Below are 18,402 nucleotides of genomic sequence, written 5' to 3'. Positions count from 1 at the left end.
TCCTCTCTTGGTATACATGGAAACAGGTCCTACACAAATGGTTGTGTGTATGAAAGTCCCTTTCTCCAAAGTAATGAAGGATGATGAGTTCCTCAGTTCTGAATATTGTAATTTAAAATAAATTATGGAAATGTCTGTTTAATGAATGTGTATTTGTGGTCAAAAAGGTAAATTTTCCAACAACACAAAGGGCACCATGGTATTTCTTTTACACATTTTCTTGAAGGAGAAACGTGTAAATTAAATATATTGACTTTGCCCCTTGATGTTTAGTTTGTATTTTCATCTCTTCCACCTGTCCTGCAGGTCATGGAATCTGGGTCTGGCAGTACGATGACAAGAGGAAGCCTGTTTTTGATGTCCCAGGTCCTGATGGCAATTATTTGTCTCCAGCTGTAGCTGCACTTTATTTATTCTTGACAATGATTATAGTTTTTCAGGTAACCATATGACATAAAATTGAGATAGTTTTTAGGTGTTTCTTTTAGGTTGTCTTATCAAATACATATTTTTCCTTCAGTGCTAAAAAAGATGAAGATATTATACAACTAAGAAACAAACAGTGAAATCCTAAGAAGAGTTACTCCAGTATAAGCCTATTGAAATAATTATCTCGGGTCTAAATACATGCAGTCCTAAGCAGAGTTACACAGAACTGATTTAGGACTGCACTGCTGTTGACTCTGCTTAGAACTGCACTGTTATTCATCCTTGTGAATAATATTCAGACTTTGCAATAAACAATCTCAGCCAACACACTCAGTTAATATGTTCCATCACAACAGCTGATTGTGATCCTTTGAAACTTTATTTAAAGTTGATTCTGCCTCTCCAAGGCTTGAGGCAGCTTCCAACAAAATGACAATTAAGCACAATTTGAAATGACTGTGTTATAAACAATGGTCAATTAAAACAATATAATCTTTAGGAACACTAACACCCAGCCTCATATACTGCTCATCATCAGCTCCAAGGCAGATTACCAGAGATATGCATTTGTTTCTAAATGAATGCAAACAAACCAAAAATCACCATTCATTTCATTTGTTTGAATTATGAAAACAAAGAATGAATAAAAGACTGCCATTCCTTCATTTCTCTGCAGCCTAGTAGGGGAGAGACTCTCTTCCCTTCCTCTCTTCCGCTATTGTATCATCTCTTCCCTCATTGAATTTACCAGTGGCACCAGGCTTTGGGTGGCAATGTAGCAAACAGACAATAGGTAGGTAGAATGGGAAGAGATCCACCACCACCACCCTCATACAGCCTTCTCTGGCACAGCAGAGGCTGCGTTTGCAGCATTTGAGCTGCTATTTCTCAATGCGTCCTGGGAAATGTAGATCCTCCAGGTGCTGAATGTAAGCATCCAGGGCATGGAAGTAGGGGGAAGTGAGAACAATTCCTTTTACTGTTGACCCAGCATCAACATGGCCAGCTGCTACTAGAGATGGGAGTGACCCAAAAAAACGCATGAACCAGGCTGGTTCATGGTTCTCGAACCAGTGGTTCATGGAAGCTCGTTTCTACGAACTTCCACGAACTGGTCTACTGGTTTGTTTGGGTCATAAAAGGGCAGTTTAAATGGCCATTCCCCCAAGGAAATGGCCATATAAACTTTTCCTGAGGCTTGCAAGCAGCAGGTCCCTTTAAACTATCAGGTGGCAGGGGGGGGATCCCCCCTTGCTGCCTGCCAGCTGATAGTTTAAAGGGATCTCCTGCTTGCAAGCCGCAGGGCCCCTTAAACTGCCCAAACCTCAGCCCCCACCCCTCACCCCCACCCCTTGCCCTGAGGGCCCATGCTGTCCTCCCACAAGGGGTGGGAAAGCCATTTTTGGCCTCTTCTGCTGCTGTGTGGGCCCACAGGGCGGTGGAGGAGGCCAAAAACAGCCTTCATGGCCCTCAAATGGCCGCTGTGGTGGCCATCTGAGGGGTGGGAAGGCCATTTTCGGCTTCCTCTGCCACCCGCGCAGCAGTCATTTGAGGGGCAGGAAGGCCATTTTTGGCCTCCTTCGCTGCTGTGTGGGCCTGCGCAGAGGCAGAAGAGGTCAAAAACGGCTTTCCCACTCCTTGCGGGAGGAGGGGGAGGGTGCTGCGGGCCCACAGGGCAAGGTAAGTGTGGGGGAGGGGTGGTGTTTGGGCAGTTTAAAGGGTCCTTTCCTGCCTTGCAAGTGGCAGGTCCCTTTAAACTATCAGCTGGCAGGTGGTGAGTTAGTTTAAAGGGACCTGCCGCTTGCAAGTTAGGAAAGGGCCCTTTAAACTGTCGAATGCCCTTTTCCCTGCCGCTGCTAAGCAGCCAGAAAGGGGCATTTAAACCCCACGAACCATGAACTGGTTCGTAAACTTGCCCCATTTCATGCCAGTTCATGGTTCCTGGTTCATGAAAACCCACAAACCATGAACCTCATGGTTCGGTTTTTTTGTGGTTCGTGCCCATCTCTAGCTGCTACCACCACAAACCTCAGTGACCACTGCCCACAGCAAAGTGTGATGGGGTGAGGCAGAAGTGAGGAGAGGAGGACTGTGTTTACCTTGTAATACATGAAAATGCATGTAATAATAATTACAAAAACCTGTAAGAAAAAACACAAAGGATTTTCAATTAAAATTAAAAAGCAACTTGCACATCACTGCAGGTTATCTGGGATCATTCTTGGCAATATAAGCATGATCTGCAAGACTAAAATAGGAAGCAGCATTTAAAAGCACATCATGTGTGTTGTATCATCCCTCCTACCTTTTGAGAAATCAGTAGGCAGAGTCAATGGTTAGCCAGACTTTTTTATTTTGCCTCTCAAAGAAGAATATACACATACAAACATACTGTATATACAGCTAAAGAAGCAGAAGTACTTGAAAGTATTTAGTGGAAAAGTAACGTCTAGGTATGTTTCATGCTTTTGGTGCTACAGAAATAGAGTTTGATGGTGATGGGGGACAGCAACTTTTCCCCAGGTACATTCCCACTTTTGTGGTGCTGCTCATGAGCTAGAAGAGGTACCAGTCACAAGTTTTCCCTTTCTGGATGCATTGCCAGTCCTAGCTTTTCTCCCTACAATTTCTCCAAAGCTGAGAAGCTAACCTCAAGGAAAGAAAACCAACCAGCTATCCACATGTAAGTTGTCCCAGTCCTTTACCTAAACAGAACATACTCTGCAGCTAGCCATCAAGTCTGGTATGCAATTTATTTATTTTTTTATCTGGGCCGTCCTCCAAGGAACAACATAATTTCCCTCCTCCTCCATTTTATCCACACAATAATCCTGTGAAGCTGCTTAGGCTGAGAGAGAAAGACTAGCCCAAGGTCACCCCATGTTTGAACGACTGGGGTTTGAACCCAGTTGTCCCAGATCATAATCTGACACTCTAACCACTATACAACACTGGCTCATCAGCAGGATATTACCAAGAGTTCTCTATGCCGGAAAAAAAAAATTATTTGTTAGGAAAGAAAATATTTCAGTATGAATATAACCTTTTATTGGAAGGTTTTAGAAAATCCGTGGGAATCTGGTAGATACCTGGAGAAATCTATTACAGTAAAACTTTGACCAGCAGTTACAAAATGCGTAGTTCATTTGCAGAAAATCTACATCTAAAAAGACAGCTTTCAGTACAGCATCTAATAATAATACTAACATTAGATTTGTATATCGCCCTTCAGGACAATTTAACGCCCACTCAGAGCAGTTTACAAAGTGTGTTATGTTTGCTTGATTAAACTCTTCCCCAGGAGCTAATTTCAAAGCTGTTTATGTATATAGATAAAATTTGGGAACTATTAATGTGGAAGTTATTTTTTCAATTGCTATATCTTTTGTGCTAGCAGGATTCTGACTGCACTTTCTGTCTTCCTTCCCCTCCCAACTCTTTTCTTCTTTTCTTAGCTGCTTTCAAGCCCATCTTATTATCCTGAAAACATTTACCTTTCTCCAAGCCTTGATAACCACACTACCAGACCTAATTATGGATATCAGCTCTGCAAACTGCTCCATAAGCTTTCCTAATCTGTCACAGTAAACCTTTGCAGATATTCTAATAACTTTACAGTGTTGGCTTTAAGTCAAACGATATAAATTCAAAACAGGTACAGTACAATGCTGCAATTTTCACCACACGTTGATTCAATTACCCTTCTTTTCTACTTTTGCTGTTTTTCTACTAATGATTCTGTATTTTTGTGCATTTCAGGTTCTGATCCCAATTTCCTTGTATGTCTCCATTGAAATCGTTAAAATATGCCAAGTGTTTTTTATTCATCAAGATAAGGATTTATATGATGAAGAAACAGACTTTCAACTGCAGTGTCGTGCTTTGAACATCACTGAAGATTTAGGGCAGATCCAGTACATATTTTCGGACAAGACTGGAACTCTAACCGAGAATAAAATGGTTTTCCGAAGGTGTACTGTTTCTGGCATAGAATATTCCCATGATGCTAATGGTAAGTATGATAACTTCTTTAATTACATTAAAGCACATAAAATTTGTTTTCATCATAAAAGACAGAGTTGTGTTCTTTAGGTGTAAACTGAAAGGGAATGTCCTCCAAGGAACCCAGATAGTAGAGACAAAGTGATGGGTAATATTTCTGTCAGATGGTTTTTGAGAAATGTTATCCATTTTGTTTCTACTATGCTAACAGAATACAAACAAGAAGATGGATTAGGGGTATTTATAATGGTGTATTCTACTGTAATAAGCTCCCTTCTGAAGTCAGTCTCTGAAATCAAATGGAGAATCCCCTCATTAGCACATTATTTATCCATAAAAGTTCAGTGGTTGGGCACCTTCTTTGTATGCATAAGGCTTGGAAAGCCTTATCATCCTGGAAAGCCTCTGCCGGTCAGAGTAGACAGTCCTGAGCTAGGTGAACCAATGGTCTGACGCAGCATAAGGTAGCATCCGTATTCATATATTCAAAACCTTGACCCATCCATGGTTAGTTTGAACAACCTTAGTAATCAAATCAATCCAAGTTTTTGCTCTGTAGGGAAACATTCAATATTCCTTACTCCAAGGACTGATTATAACTCTTCTTTGTATTCTGTATCCAGGCCTGTCTAGCATTATGGCCAATAGGTGATCTCAAGATGAAGCCTGGACTTGTATAATCTGGCTCCTTTCCCTGATTTCTCCTCTCCCCCTACCACCACTCCACTTCTCCTGTAGGACGCAATCAACAGGAGACTTTCCAGAGCTGAGGGTACTCTCCCCTCTAGTATTATTTTCTCCATTGTTGCACAATTAACATCAATCATACAGTGAGAATGCCCAAGAAGGCATTTGCAAATTTCTTGTGCTATTAGTACTTTTCCCTATAATTCCAGCAGTGGGAAATAGGAAAGTAAGACAAGAGACAGAACCTTAAGACTATAAAGACACTTTGTAGTAAAAACATTGGGGTATCTTAACAATTTTCGCTTGGAATACAGAGACACACAATCAGGGAGAAGGGGCGATAATAGTTAGTGAGGTTGCACCAAACCAAACCAAAAAGTCTTCACCCACTGGTGGAAAACGATAGAAGGAGAAAGGTAAGACAAAACAAATCTCCCTGAGGAGGGAGTTACAGAGTTTTGGTGCCACAACTGAGACAGTCTCAGATGGCTGGGGTACCGGAAGCAGGGCTTCTGAAGATGACTGGAGTAGTTGGGAAGGTTCCTAAGGGCATGGGCCAATTCACAGCCACCGAGGCTGCCAGTTGAAGCAGGTGAGGGGGCCATTGCTCAATGGAAGAGCATCTGCTTGGCATGCACAAGGTCCCAGTTTCAAGCCCTGGCATGTTCAGCTAGAAGGACCTGTTTGGAGGTGTTGTGAAGGGCCTCCATCCAAGACCCTGGAAAGCCTCTGCCAGTCTGAGCAGACATCAGTCCTTCAAGGTCTAAGCAGCATATAAAGCATATTCCTTTGTGTTCATGTGTGAGAAGGGCCTGGAGCTGAGAGTGGGTCTTAATCTTTTTCTCCCATTCTGTTCTGGTAAAAAAACCCTTGATAGCTTTTTGCCCTGTAAGAGGACAAAACGTGTTCTCATATCTTTTCTTCTGTACGGCATAAAACAGATGGAGGACTGTTTAACAGAAATGGCATGGGAACATGGATTAGAAGCTAAAACCATCTTCAGGTGCACTTGCCCTTACAGTCACAGTTGTGTCTCACTGATTGTGTAGTCCCAAATCACTTCTGTGGGTTATGCTTAAGAGTATCTTGTTATATACTAGGGAATTATGCAGAAGTTTCTTATTCTGGTGGCGGTAGAAGGGGTGTTTGGTTACTGTTCTCTGTACTCTTAAATTATCCTATGAGTTCATAAAATAACATCAGTCGCATTTAATAGTATTTGTGAATTCCTCCATGTAAACAGTAACTATAAAACTAGAATTGTACAAATGAAAGCTCCACTGTGTTTAATCAGATTATGCTCCAAAAATACAGTAAATTACATTATAGTTACGAAGAATTAACATATCAGAAGACTTCCTATGAATTTGGACATGTGTTCTTTAGCTAACTCAAGGATCCCAGAACATAAGTGAAGCCTGATAGAGAGGCATGGTTTCCCCCCACGCACCCACTCACTATTCATTGTGAGACATTCCAGATATGTTTGCATGTTCCAGTATCTTCAGGTATTAAACTCATTATTGCATCTCCTCTAGATTTATTTACAAAATTGAAAACTACATTTGAGTTTCGAATGAGTATGTTGCTAAAAGTGAAATAAGCCACAGTTTAAAATGGGTCATTTATCAGCAGGAGGCAGCCATGGCTGGTGGTTTAGACCTCTTTTAAACAAAGCTGGCAAAGAGCTGAAAATGGTCAAGGAAATGATCCAGAGCCTTTAGGAATTGCAGACCTGGGAGCGCTGGTTTTTTATTTTAGCATGCTAGTAGTTCTACATAAAAGAAGCAAAATTGTTACACAACTGGAGGTGTAATGTCTGTGAATATTTTCAGTAGTTTTCTTGCATTGTTTATAGTATGTAATATACTGGTTTATTGCATTTTTTAAAATTTTGTAATCCACCTTTAGTTTCATTGAGAAAGGCAAAATACAAATGAAACATTTTTTTAAAAAATAATAATGAGCTATTTTTACAGTCCAGCGAAAACCATCTCTGTAGAGGCAAGCTCATTTATTTCATGCTTGGTGGGGGAAAGTGCCATCAGGTAGGGGTGTGCAATCTGGATCCAGGATTTGGAGAAAAAACAGATTTGTACCAATCTGGCTTTCCTAAATTAAATCAGAGAATCCCAGATCTGAAACAAGAACCCAGATCCGTAGCTTCAGCCTCTGGCTGGCTCTTTCCTGGGCTGCTTCCTCTTTTTTTTTCTAAGAGGAGAGGAGGAGGGGGGAGTGAGGCAGAGGCAGGGGGAAGCAGGGAGTGGGGAGTGAGTGGCCAATCCATGTAGGAACTCTCCTTGTCTGCCTGGCTTCTGTGAGGGACACTGGTTCAGTTGGGCTAAGTTGCAACACTGTCCTTTGCTTCAGTTTGGTTTGGGTGGGATTCTCTGTTTTGACACAATTCTCTGGTTTGATGTTGGCCATCTTGATTCACTTTGATTCTAGGGGGATTACATCCATTCCCTTGCTTCAGTTTGGTTCTGTTGGGGTTCCTCTTGCATTTGAGATTGTGCCTTTGGCCTAGAAGTCTTGCCTTTGCCTGAGAGCCTGTTTGGAAATGTTTCCCCATAGGAAACAATGGAGAGTGTCTAGGGTCACCTTCTTCAGGGACCCATAGAACTGTACCCCAAGGTTTAATATTCCTGAAACTTGGGGGGGGGGGTTAGATGACAGTCAGGAGTAGGAACTCTGCAAATTTGGTGGAGTTCTCTTGAAAAATATCATCCCTAGCCCCCTGGATAGCCCCCAAATAGATTTCCCCACAGGGAATAATGGAGAGTGGCTGGGGGCACCTTCTTCAGGGGCCCATAGAACTGAACCCTGGGGTCTAATCTTCCTGAAATTTGGGGGTTCTTTAGAGGACAGTCAGGAGTAGGTTCTCTGAAAGTTTGAGTTTGCTCGGAAAATATTAAAAGAAACCCCAGTCCACTAGAATAGCCCCCAGATAGTTTTCCCTATAGGACATAATGGCCAAATAAATCTGGGATTCTGTAATCTGTTTTAACAAGATCAGAGAATCTTTCCTGGATTTTTTGAGGGTCCCTTAAATTCCGATTCAAACTTTTTTTTCGTGCACACCCCTACTGTTAACTTCATAGCTGAGTGGTGGCAACTCCTGCTGGTTTTTTCAAGGGAAGAGACCAACAGAGGTGGTTTGCCTTTGCCTGCTTCTGAAACCCTGGTCTTCTCATCTAGTTCCCAAGGCTAACCCTGCTTAGCTTCTGAGATCTGATGTGATTAGGCTTGCCTGGGCTATCCAGGTCAGGGTATTTCATGCTTAATCTCCCACTAACCAGGAAAACAAGTAAGGTTCTTGCTCCATGAAAGACATTTTGAGTATGTTTTCTTCCTGTGACTAGGACAAGAAAGTTGATTCACTGCATGAATTTTAGTTGATTGATCAGTTAATTAAATGGTTACATTTGTGTAGGTAAAAACAATATTTTTGAAGCAAGTATACTTCTCCCTTTATACAATGCAGCATGTGTTATAGGAGGTCTCATCATTAAAAAAGTATTCCCTTCAATGTGAGAAGAAGAGAAAATGGGATGCCTATTCCAAGTTGACAATTGCCTTCTGGAGTTTCATAAACACTTACGTTTAAAATAATATTGCTGTTTTTCAAAGGAAAAGTCTGTTGCTGAATTCACTGGGGTACATTTTTAGTTAATCACAAAGGTTTATAATTTATTAATCTGTTCCAGTTTCGAATTGCAGTGCTGTTCTGACACACATAAATAGTTACATAAAGGTGTAACAGTAACTTGTGCAAATGGGCTTTTTTCACCAGTTACTTTTTGTGCTTCTGAAGGACGCATACCATTTTTTTCTCCTAATAAAGAGCCTTCTGTTTGGGAAGAGTCCCAAGAATATCCATATTCAAGGAATGGAACTGTTGACACTGGAAGTCATCCCACCATAGCATCTTATGAAATATAAGGTTTATAGAAAACATTTTTTAGACTTGGGTTGGGGAAGGATGGAGAGGTAGAGAGAACATAATGTTCGGAATGAAGCATGTTTGAGACATACTGCAAACTGAGTGACCTTCTGTTAGTTCTAAAGCCTATTCAATTCTTTTGTCACATATCAAGAGAATTTGCATCAAACAATAGAAAAGGTTTACACTCAAAGATATGACTTTATATTAATGTAAAATGAGCATTAATGTCTATTATCTTAATGTACGGATGGCCAATTTATGGCATAGTGCTAGTGGTAGGATAGTCAACAAGTTTGTAAAGTCACATATTGTATGCGTTTTTGTGTAGACCAAATCTCATCATTTTCTCATTCCTGATCACTGCATCACCCTTTACTTGAGGGAGTCTCTGTTTGTTTGTTTGTGTTTGTTTGTTTGTTTGTTTGTTGAATTAATGTCATTGAGTCCATGTGTTCTGGAACACTGGTAACTTTGTCTTGTGAAAGAATCCCAGATCTTGGTTATATAACAATCCTATTAATCAGCTAGCTACATTACAGTTCCTTTCACGCACCCATTCCTTCTCCATTTCTTCATTTTCAGCACATTCCAATATGGGACGTAGATATAATGATACAGATTCAGCATGTAACAGATGAATGAGTATGCAATTCCAGAGGGAAAAAAGCAGAAGACGTTTAAGCTTATTTTAGGAATGAGATTTTTGAAATCCAGACAGTAGGGAAGTGTACCTTTTAAAAAAAACTGATACTAATATTCCAAGAATCCTGAATATCAATTTGGATTCCTGAATATACACAAACAATAATGATAAAGTATTTTTCAGATATAAATTGGGGCTGGAAATATCTGAACGCACATCCCTAACAAACAGTCACATGAACCAGAAGGCAACAAAGCCGTTCCTAGTACAAAGCAGGAACACAGTCTAGAGGGACATAAATAGGTATTCTTCAGTGCTGGAGTGTAGATTCAGGCCCAGTGTCCACATTAAGTGAAGTTCCATGTGTGCCTATGCAGCTCTTACAGTTTCATTGTTATGTAGGTAAAGGTAGTCCCCTGTGCAAGCACATGGGGAGACATTGCATCACGACCTTTTCTTGGCAGACTTTTGTTACAGGGTGGTTTGCCATTGCCTTCCCCAGTCATCTACACTTTACCCCCAGGAAACTGGGTACTAATTTTACCAACCTCAGAAGGATGGAAGGCTTAGTCAACTTTGAGCTGGCTACCTGAACCTACAGCAAAAGTCAAATGCCCCCCGAAGTATACAATCAACAGAAATTAACAAAATTAATTTATGTAAAGTTCAAAAGTGCTCCAGAAGTTAATATCAATACAGATACATTTGAATATACATAAACAAATTCCTACAATGCCCAATGGTGGGACCATGAATGACATACAAGAGTAATGTACAATCAATCATTTAGAATTCCATTCAACATTCAGTAAATTTCCAACTACTTGGAAAAAGTCCATAGAAGTGCAGAAGCCTGCAGTGGTTCAGTAGATTCTGATAAGCTGTTCATTCCAGAACGCCACAGCTACAGGTTTCGCTAGCATGTCAAGAGTCCATCCAGTTTCGCTTAATAGCTCGTTCACAGGCAAAAATATAGCCGTCACCATGATCAATCTCATTCCACCGTTTACATTTGTTCCAGACGATCTAGCTTCACAGTGGTGATTTATTATTGTGTTATCTGTGTTGCAACTCCTGAGGAAGACATTTTGAAACAAGTTCTTTGCCTGGCTCCTTGTAGGGTCGCTGGGGTCTTGTGCCCCCAGGCTTTCTTCTTGACACCTGTAAAAAAGAACATAAGTACCTTTAATATGAAAACAATTTTAGACTATATGTAGCACTCACCTTGTACTCCATTACCTTGGTTGGTTGTATTGGTCGCCACTGCCTGTTCTGATTGTATTACTATGGTACTGTAGCATGTTGCACTTTAATTGACTATACATTGTTACTTTTTCAATAACACTTTATACTATTTTTTCACTGTGTTGCCCTCATATATATTGCTTGTTATGGCAGGGAAGATAGCTACACATCAGGTAACATATAATTGCAGCTAGAACTCAAATAGCCAGTGTTGTGTAGTAGTTAGAGTGTCAGCCTAGGATAGGGATGATCTGGGTTCAAATCTCCATGTTCCAATGGAAGCTTACTGGGTGGCCTTGGTCAGTCACACAGTCTCAGCCTAACTTATTACTCAGGGTTGTTGAGAGGCTAAAATGGAGGGAAGGAGAATAGTAGAAGGGTTCTAGTGGGGAGAAAGGTAGAGTATAAACTAATTAATTAAAGTGCCATCTGTGGAGAACACCTACTGCATGCTTCTGTCATGCTGTCATGCTTCTTATTTATGATTCGTTCATTGTTTTTAAGCAACCCACAATCAATCCTGCAAAATTATTATTCTTTTAAGCAGGTCCTGGTGAAAGATCTTTCTCAGCTTATAGATTTTTCCCTCCCATCTGAAACAGACTGGATCCACACATCTTGGGATATTGCATTATTATAATAGTTTACCTCCCAAATGTTCCTGTCCAGACAAGAAAATGCAGGAGGTGAATGATTTACAGTAGCACCATATCTAACATTGTGAGAATCCTACCAGAGCCGTGAATCAGAAACCAAGCTTTGCTCTGGCTCCATCTATTCTGGTAACACAATTACAATACCTAACAGCGGCCACTGCGCTATCAATGACTCACTCACCTGCAGCACGACGTGTCCCCTAGCTCTTGTTTGGCATCCATCATGTTCCTGGAAACCCTATAGAGATGTTTTTACACTTACAGAAGCAATACAAACTGGCTGCTGTCATTTACCCTGTAATAGATTTCAAATTATAAGCCTTTGGTGTGATAAGAGACACTCCTCCCTACACTAAGCTGAAATGTTATCTGGAAGCTTTACAGTTACATAGTTTCTTCAAGTAGTGATTTTTCTAATGTATGGTTCTGAAAATTCTTTTAATCCTCTGTCCACTTGGTTTTATAGTCTATAAATAGATAGCTAACAGACTTAAGCTATTTTAGTCCCTAATGAGTTTTTCCTAAGAACCTTTGTGTAGTGTGGTTTTTGCACATAATTATTCACAGCTATTTGCAGTTTGGTATTTATTGTTCCCTGACCTGCTAATTTCCATTAAATGTCGTGTGTACAAAATACTTGACAAAGTCTCCAGCCTTTCACTGTGTGTTGTTGTCAAGGGTGGGGGGAGTTAATCTTTGCGGCATTCTTTTTCCCCCAGACCAAGCAGCAGATAATATAGCTAGCTTTAGGGAGAGGTGCACTGCAGAGGGAAATTTCTAATGGGCTCCAGTGGATTTTATGAGCTATTTCAGAATATAATAGCCTTGTCACATTGAGCCAGAAAATGAAGGAAGTCATGTACTGAATTAAATAACTAATTATTTTCTTTATATTAGTCATTAAAAGCTGATGTTCAATTAAGACTCATCTGTGTTATGTTGTAATAATCAAATTGTTCATTCTTCAGTAGGTGAAATATAAAAACAAATGTGAAAAACGCAGGCAATATTAAGGTACATTTGCATGGGATTTGAAGGGAAGACCTGCCTCTTGGGCAGTTTGAGAATCTAATCAACAAGTGCTGATTTCCAAGATACGAAGCACAAGCCTTTCCCTGAACCTGTTACAGAGCATAATCTGGCCTGCCCTGGTCTCTGGATGAAAACAGCCTTAGAATCAGAGAGCTGGAAGGGACACCTAGGGTCATCTAGTCTAACCCCCCTTCTTTGGTTGCTGTGTCTGGTCTTCTTGGGCCAAGGCTGGGGCTTCAAGCTCAACACCTACCTAACATTTTGAGCTTCCTCGGATCAGACCTTTGATCCAGACTAGCCCCATGATGCCCATTCAGAATGGTTTACAAAGTATGTCATTATTATCCCCACAACAATCACCCTGTGAGGTAGGTGGGGCTGAGAGCTCTGGAAGAGCTGTGACTGACCCAAGATCACTCAGCTTGAACTTGGGACCTTCTGGATGCAAAGTGTTTGCCACTAAGTTCTGGCCTCTCTTTCAGGTCATCAGGCAACCTTTGCAGACCTGAGTACTGACCCAGGGACTTATTTTCCTGCAAATCAGGCATATCTTGAATTGAAGCCCTGTTGGACTCAGAAGTCTTTCAGTGGCAATAAGGAGCAAAAGTTGGATCAGCACAGGCAGAACTGTCTAGGTGACTCAAGGTGCAGTATTGGTACAGAATTTTTCTGTGCTGGGTATGAGGAGCTGCTCCATATATTCTTCTTTGTTCACTTAGAACAAAGCCATTGATCCATGAAGGTACTTACTGGCAGCTGCTTTCCAGAGTATTTCCAAGCCTTACTATTTCAAATCCCTTTGGTTGGAGATGCCAAGGGCTTTCTACATGTATTTGAATCCGACAGGGATTTCAGCTGGCTGTGAGTCCCATGGAGCCAGAGATGAATAACATAGTCGGGCAGGGAGCAGGGGGGAGCATGAATCAAAATCTATTTGCAGCAGTCCAAGTTCAAAGGGGATAAAGGAATGCAATGAAGTCCCTAAACAGGCCATATTTAAAGCTGTGAAGACAACAGGAAAGGTAGAAGCATTTAGCCAGACAGAATCTTCGCTGCAGCCAGTGTTTTATAGAGCTTGGTGCAGCCTGCTCTGCTTGAAAAACTGGGGTCAGTTGGTTGGTTGTTAAGCCTGGAGTGAGCTGACAGTACTAAGATGGCTTGCCTTGCAGCCCAGTTGAAATCTTTGAAGAACACTAGTTCAGGTTGTAACAGTAATGTGGTTGGTGGCACAGGTGAGAAGGCGCAAGAAACAGCAGTGGTTGTGGGGAACATTCCCAGCGCCTTATAGCATGCACATCATATGCTCTGTTACTGAGAGCAGAACCACAAGTGACAAAAGGCACAGATTGGACACTTGTCTGCTTCCCTCAAGTTTTGATGGGAAATGTAGGCAGCTTGGCAGAATGTTGGACAAGTGACAGTTGAAAAGTCCATTGGACAGCAGTCAGAGAGCGAAGCTGCGAGACCAGGATGCCTACAGTTCCCATCAAAACTTGAGGGAAGCAGACAAGTGTCCAATCTGTGCCTTTTGTCACTTGTGGTTCTGCTCTGACCTATGACACATTAAGCTTTTCTTGGTTCTGGGGGAGGGGAAATCTTTTCTATTTGGCTCTAAAGGGCCAAATAAGGAGAAGAATAGTTCCTATACTCAGCCATTCTAATGCCTTAACTACTTTGAGTCCAACTTTGATCATTATTTTCCACTGAAGTAATGAAATGAATGCAATTTGGCTCCCAATTTGAAACTATATCTCTGATCCTTAAAGCTCTTTGCTGGTGCAGGCTCTGTGCATTTTAAAGTGTTCTGTGCATTAGCTGCCTAGGCTAATGAAATACAGAATGAGTGGTACTTACCTAAAAGCCCATAAAATGTGATTATCAAACAATTTAATCCACAACATTTCCTTTTCTGTCAGTGGGTTGACAGTAAAGTAAGTAATTGAAATACTAATCAGGCAAGGATAACAATTGAATATAGAATTACAAGGATTTAGCTCTTCAGGCCATTTCAATTATAGGACATCAAAAGATCCTAAATCATTTGTGCTATGTTCTCCAAGTGACTTACTGTGCAGTGCTTTGAGAATCAAACTGTGTTACTCTTCATTGGCTTGTTTAGTAATAGCCCCAGCTTTCGGAATGGTCTTTCAGTGGAGAGTAGGAGCCTGTCTTCCTCTCTGACCTGTAGGAAAGCATATAAGGCAGTCTCATTTAAGAATGCTTTTGTTAAACTGGTGTCCACCCTTTTTATTGCTGGGTTCGGTACAGTATTTCTGCCTATTTTTTAACAATATTGATTGTTTTTAGAAGATTGATTTATTATTGATTACTTTGTTTTTATGATATTTGGTGATACTTTGAGAGCTATCCCCCTTTGGGGGAACATAAATAAAATTCTAGTTGGAGCTTAGTTGATCAATTGTTAACCACAGCATTTTTTCCTTTCTCTTCTCCTTCAACATCACATTGTTCTTTCTTCCTTCTTCCCTTCTTTCTTTTTCTTCCTTTCTTCCCTCCTTTAGCAAGACGCCTAGCCATGTATCAGGAAGCTGATTCTGAGGATGAAGAAACTGCACCTAAAGGAGGAATGTTATCTCAGCGGGGCAGCATTAGCAGTCATCAGAGCATTAAAGTTGTCCACAGGAACCAGAGCACAAAATCGCACAGGCGTACAGGAAGCAGAGTGGAAGCCAAAAGAGCAAGCATTCTCTCCAAACACACTGCTTTCAGTAGCCCAATGGTAAGTGGCTGAAATTCTGCATATTTACACCAGTGGTTCATTTAGTCCAGAAACCTTTCATACAACAGCCAACTAGTTCTGGAGGGCCTCCAAACAGGACATAGAGGCCCAGCCTTTCTCCTGATGTTGCTTCCTAGCACTGATCCTGCCTTGGGATATGAAGGTTCTTTTTATTCATCTTGGCTAATGGCCATTCATGGGCTTCCCTTCCGTGTTCTGTCTATTCCCCTTAAAATGAAGGAAGAAGTATTTTCTTTTGTCTGTCCTGAATCTACTTTCCACCAAACCATTATTTTCACAGCAAGATGAATCAGGAATGTACCATGTTCTGTGCCTAGTTCCAGGCTAGGCCTATACCACTTTTCAAGGAAAATATCACCCACAACCCATGTATTGCAACACACCACAAGTTCCTGTGAGAACGTGCCTTATATGGAGTCAGATAGTTGGGCCATCTGCTGTCTAGTCTGTCCAATGGCAAGTCTCCAGAATCCCAGGCAGAAAAAGCACCATTTTAGCTGAGATCCCTTAACTGGAGATTCCCAGGATTGAACCTGGCACCTTTACCATGGGCCATTGCTGAATAATCATCCTGTTTTTGTTGACTTCTTAGAACTTAAGAAACAGAAGGTTATGTTGCAACTGGCTAGCCACAACACCATGAGATACATTTGGTGGGTTACAAGCAGTGCACGCCTATTTTTGGACAGTGTTCATGTGTCCAAGAGTTAGTGTCTTTAATACTTTATTTCCATATGCATTGCTTCTCTTAGTCACCATGTATGTGCACTGTCAGTTTTACTTTGCTGAAGAAATTTCTTTTTCCCAGCCAGGGGTTACCTAATCTGAATTTTGAGGGTAATCACTATTTAGTCACAATGCATTTGTACAAAGCTGCCCATGCTCCTCTCTCTGGCACAGTTTCAGTGGGGGTGCAGAATTAACAAGAGAGGGCACCTCAAGACTCTTCTGTGGCATTAAGGGTTGCCAGCCCCCCCACTTACCCTCCCAACATGAGGGGTGGGGAAGCTGTCTTCTCTCATACATGCTTTGTGCACATGCACTCCCAGGTGGGTGTAATGACATCATGTCCAGAAGTGACATCATCACGCTCAGTGGGAGCACGCCCTCTGCATGCTGGCCTGGGAGGTTTTTTGCTTCCCAGACCTGTTTCCCAAGCCTTTTCTCCTCACTGGCCAGGTGAGTGACGGCAGGGGCACAGGCTTGGAGCAGGGGATCCCCTGTCTCCACCAGGGAGGACTGGCAGCCCTATGTGGCTTGGACCAGAGTACAGATTCCTCCTTGTCAAGCAAAAATTCAGACAATGAGGGAGCTGAGCATCTAACACCCACACAGAAGGAGACAGTTGAGTTTCCTCCAGTGCAAGAGGAGCCCCAAGGGTCTAAATCAGCGCTCTCACTTGGGATACAGTTAGGGTTGCTAGACACTGTTTGGCACTGCCTGGCAACTAGTGGGAGGGTTGTGGGGGTGGGGAAGCATCCCAGGAGAAAAATTAAAATGAAAAATAAGGCCTTGTGTACTTACAGACAGTTCTTATCATAGAGTTCTGGCAATTTCAAGAGCTACCCAAAGGTAGAACAGGCTTTATCAGAGAGCATTTCCTAGAACTATTCTTTGTTATTTCAAGGTAGCTCTAGGAATTGCCAGAACTCTATAGTAAGATTTTTTTTCTTCCACTGCCCCTTCCAGCACCAGAGGGCAACAAAACCTAGGCACAGGGGATCCCTATCCCCACTGGAGGCTTGGCAGCCATAGATACAGCCCTAACACAGACTTGAGCCCTGAATTTTCCACTCCAGAGCCCCATCCTGCATGTGAGGTTTGTCTCCAACTGTCCTTTGAAACCTCATAAAACTAAGAGCCACCTAAACCCTGACAGAGTAATCACTGGAGCAGCCAGGCCCAGCTCCTTTTAAGAACTAGTAGCCTGCTGCTGGAAGGGTGGGGCATGCATCTCCACCACCTTACAGGAGTATTTAAGGCCTCAGTTCAGTCTTAGGCTTTGCTGGAACAATGTCTAAGCTATAATACAGATTTGGATTTGGGCCATGGAACAAGTGAGGCTAACCCACTCTACCATACTTTATTATATTTATTGGAACTTTTTTATGTTACTTTTTCCCTTTCAGACAGGATCAGAGTAAGTGTTAAAGATAATGTTGTATAGTGGTTAGAGTGTCAAATCCCCACTCTGCCACAGAAGCTTGCTTTGTGACCTTGGACTAGTAGTCACATACTCACAATCTAACCTACCTCACAGGGTTGTGAGGATAAAATGGAAGAGAGGAGAAAGCTGTAAGCCACTTTGGGCTTTCATGGGGGAGAAAAGTATGTTATAAATGAGGTAAATGAAATAAATATCCCACCTTTCATTCCTTGTGGAATTTGAGGCAGCATACATAGGCGTTTCCAAGAGGTTTTGCATCCAGGCACTGACACACATGTACATGCACACACGGTTTCCATCGTAGAATTTGAAATATAGGAGTGGAATGTGTAAGTGCCTCAGCGGTGCTGATGATGTTTTTGGCAATACTGGCACAATACATGAGCACCGTTCACTGAGACTGGGTGTTGAATACCATAGGAAGGACAAGATTATTTTTCCACTGAGGAGACATGGTTCCTGGATTGGCTGCTCTAGATTAGTGGATCTTAAACAAATATGTTTAAGATTTGTTTCCTAGTTTCACTTGCCAAGCGCACATGTCAGTTTTCTTACGCATCTCCTTTCTTACTTGATGCTCCCATGCTTTAAAGCTCCAATCTGGAAAGCGACTTGTCATTTATAAGTGAAGTTGGACAATTCCCAGAACCACAAATCTTTTAGCCTCCTAAAATGTTTTTTTAACCACCATGGTTCCAGATTTAAATAGTTATACATGACGTTTAAACTGCTAGGCACAGAAATTGGATGTTTATCCTGGAGTAGTATGTTTAACTGAAGTTTCAGATATTTATAGAGCTCCTTCTCTGTTTATGAGCTCATAATCAGCTTTGC

General features: G+C 41.6%; 1 protein-coding gene across 1 annotated transcript in view; it reads left to right on the top strand.

Annotated features, from left to right (window-relative positions):
- ATP10A (ATPase phospholipid transporting 10A (putative)) overlaps window positions 1-18,402 on the top strand; it is a 140,139-nt gene that overhangs the window by 81,389 nt on the left and 40,348 nt on the right. The window contains 3 exon segments of the mRNA XM_054973034.1: window positions 307-440; window positions 4,189-4,441; window positions 15,163-15,380. Of these exon segments, the coding sequence (XP_054829009.1) occupies window positions 307-440; window positions 4,189-4,441; window positions 15,163-15,380 (605 nt within the window).

This window comes from Eublepharis macularius, chromosome 3, assembly GCF_028583425.1.
Source record: "Eublepharis macularius isolate TG4126 chromosome 3, MPM_Emac_v1.0, whole genome shotgun sequence".
NCBI lineage: Eukaryota > Metazoa > Chordata > Lepidosauria > Squamata > Eublepharidae > Eublepharis > Eublepharis macularius.
The sequence above is the reverse complement of the archived record's forward strand: the minus strand, read 5'-3'. Positions and strand labels throughout refer to the sequence as shown.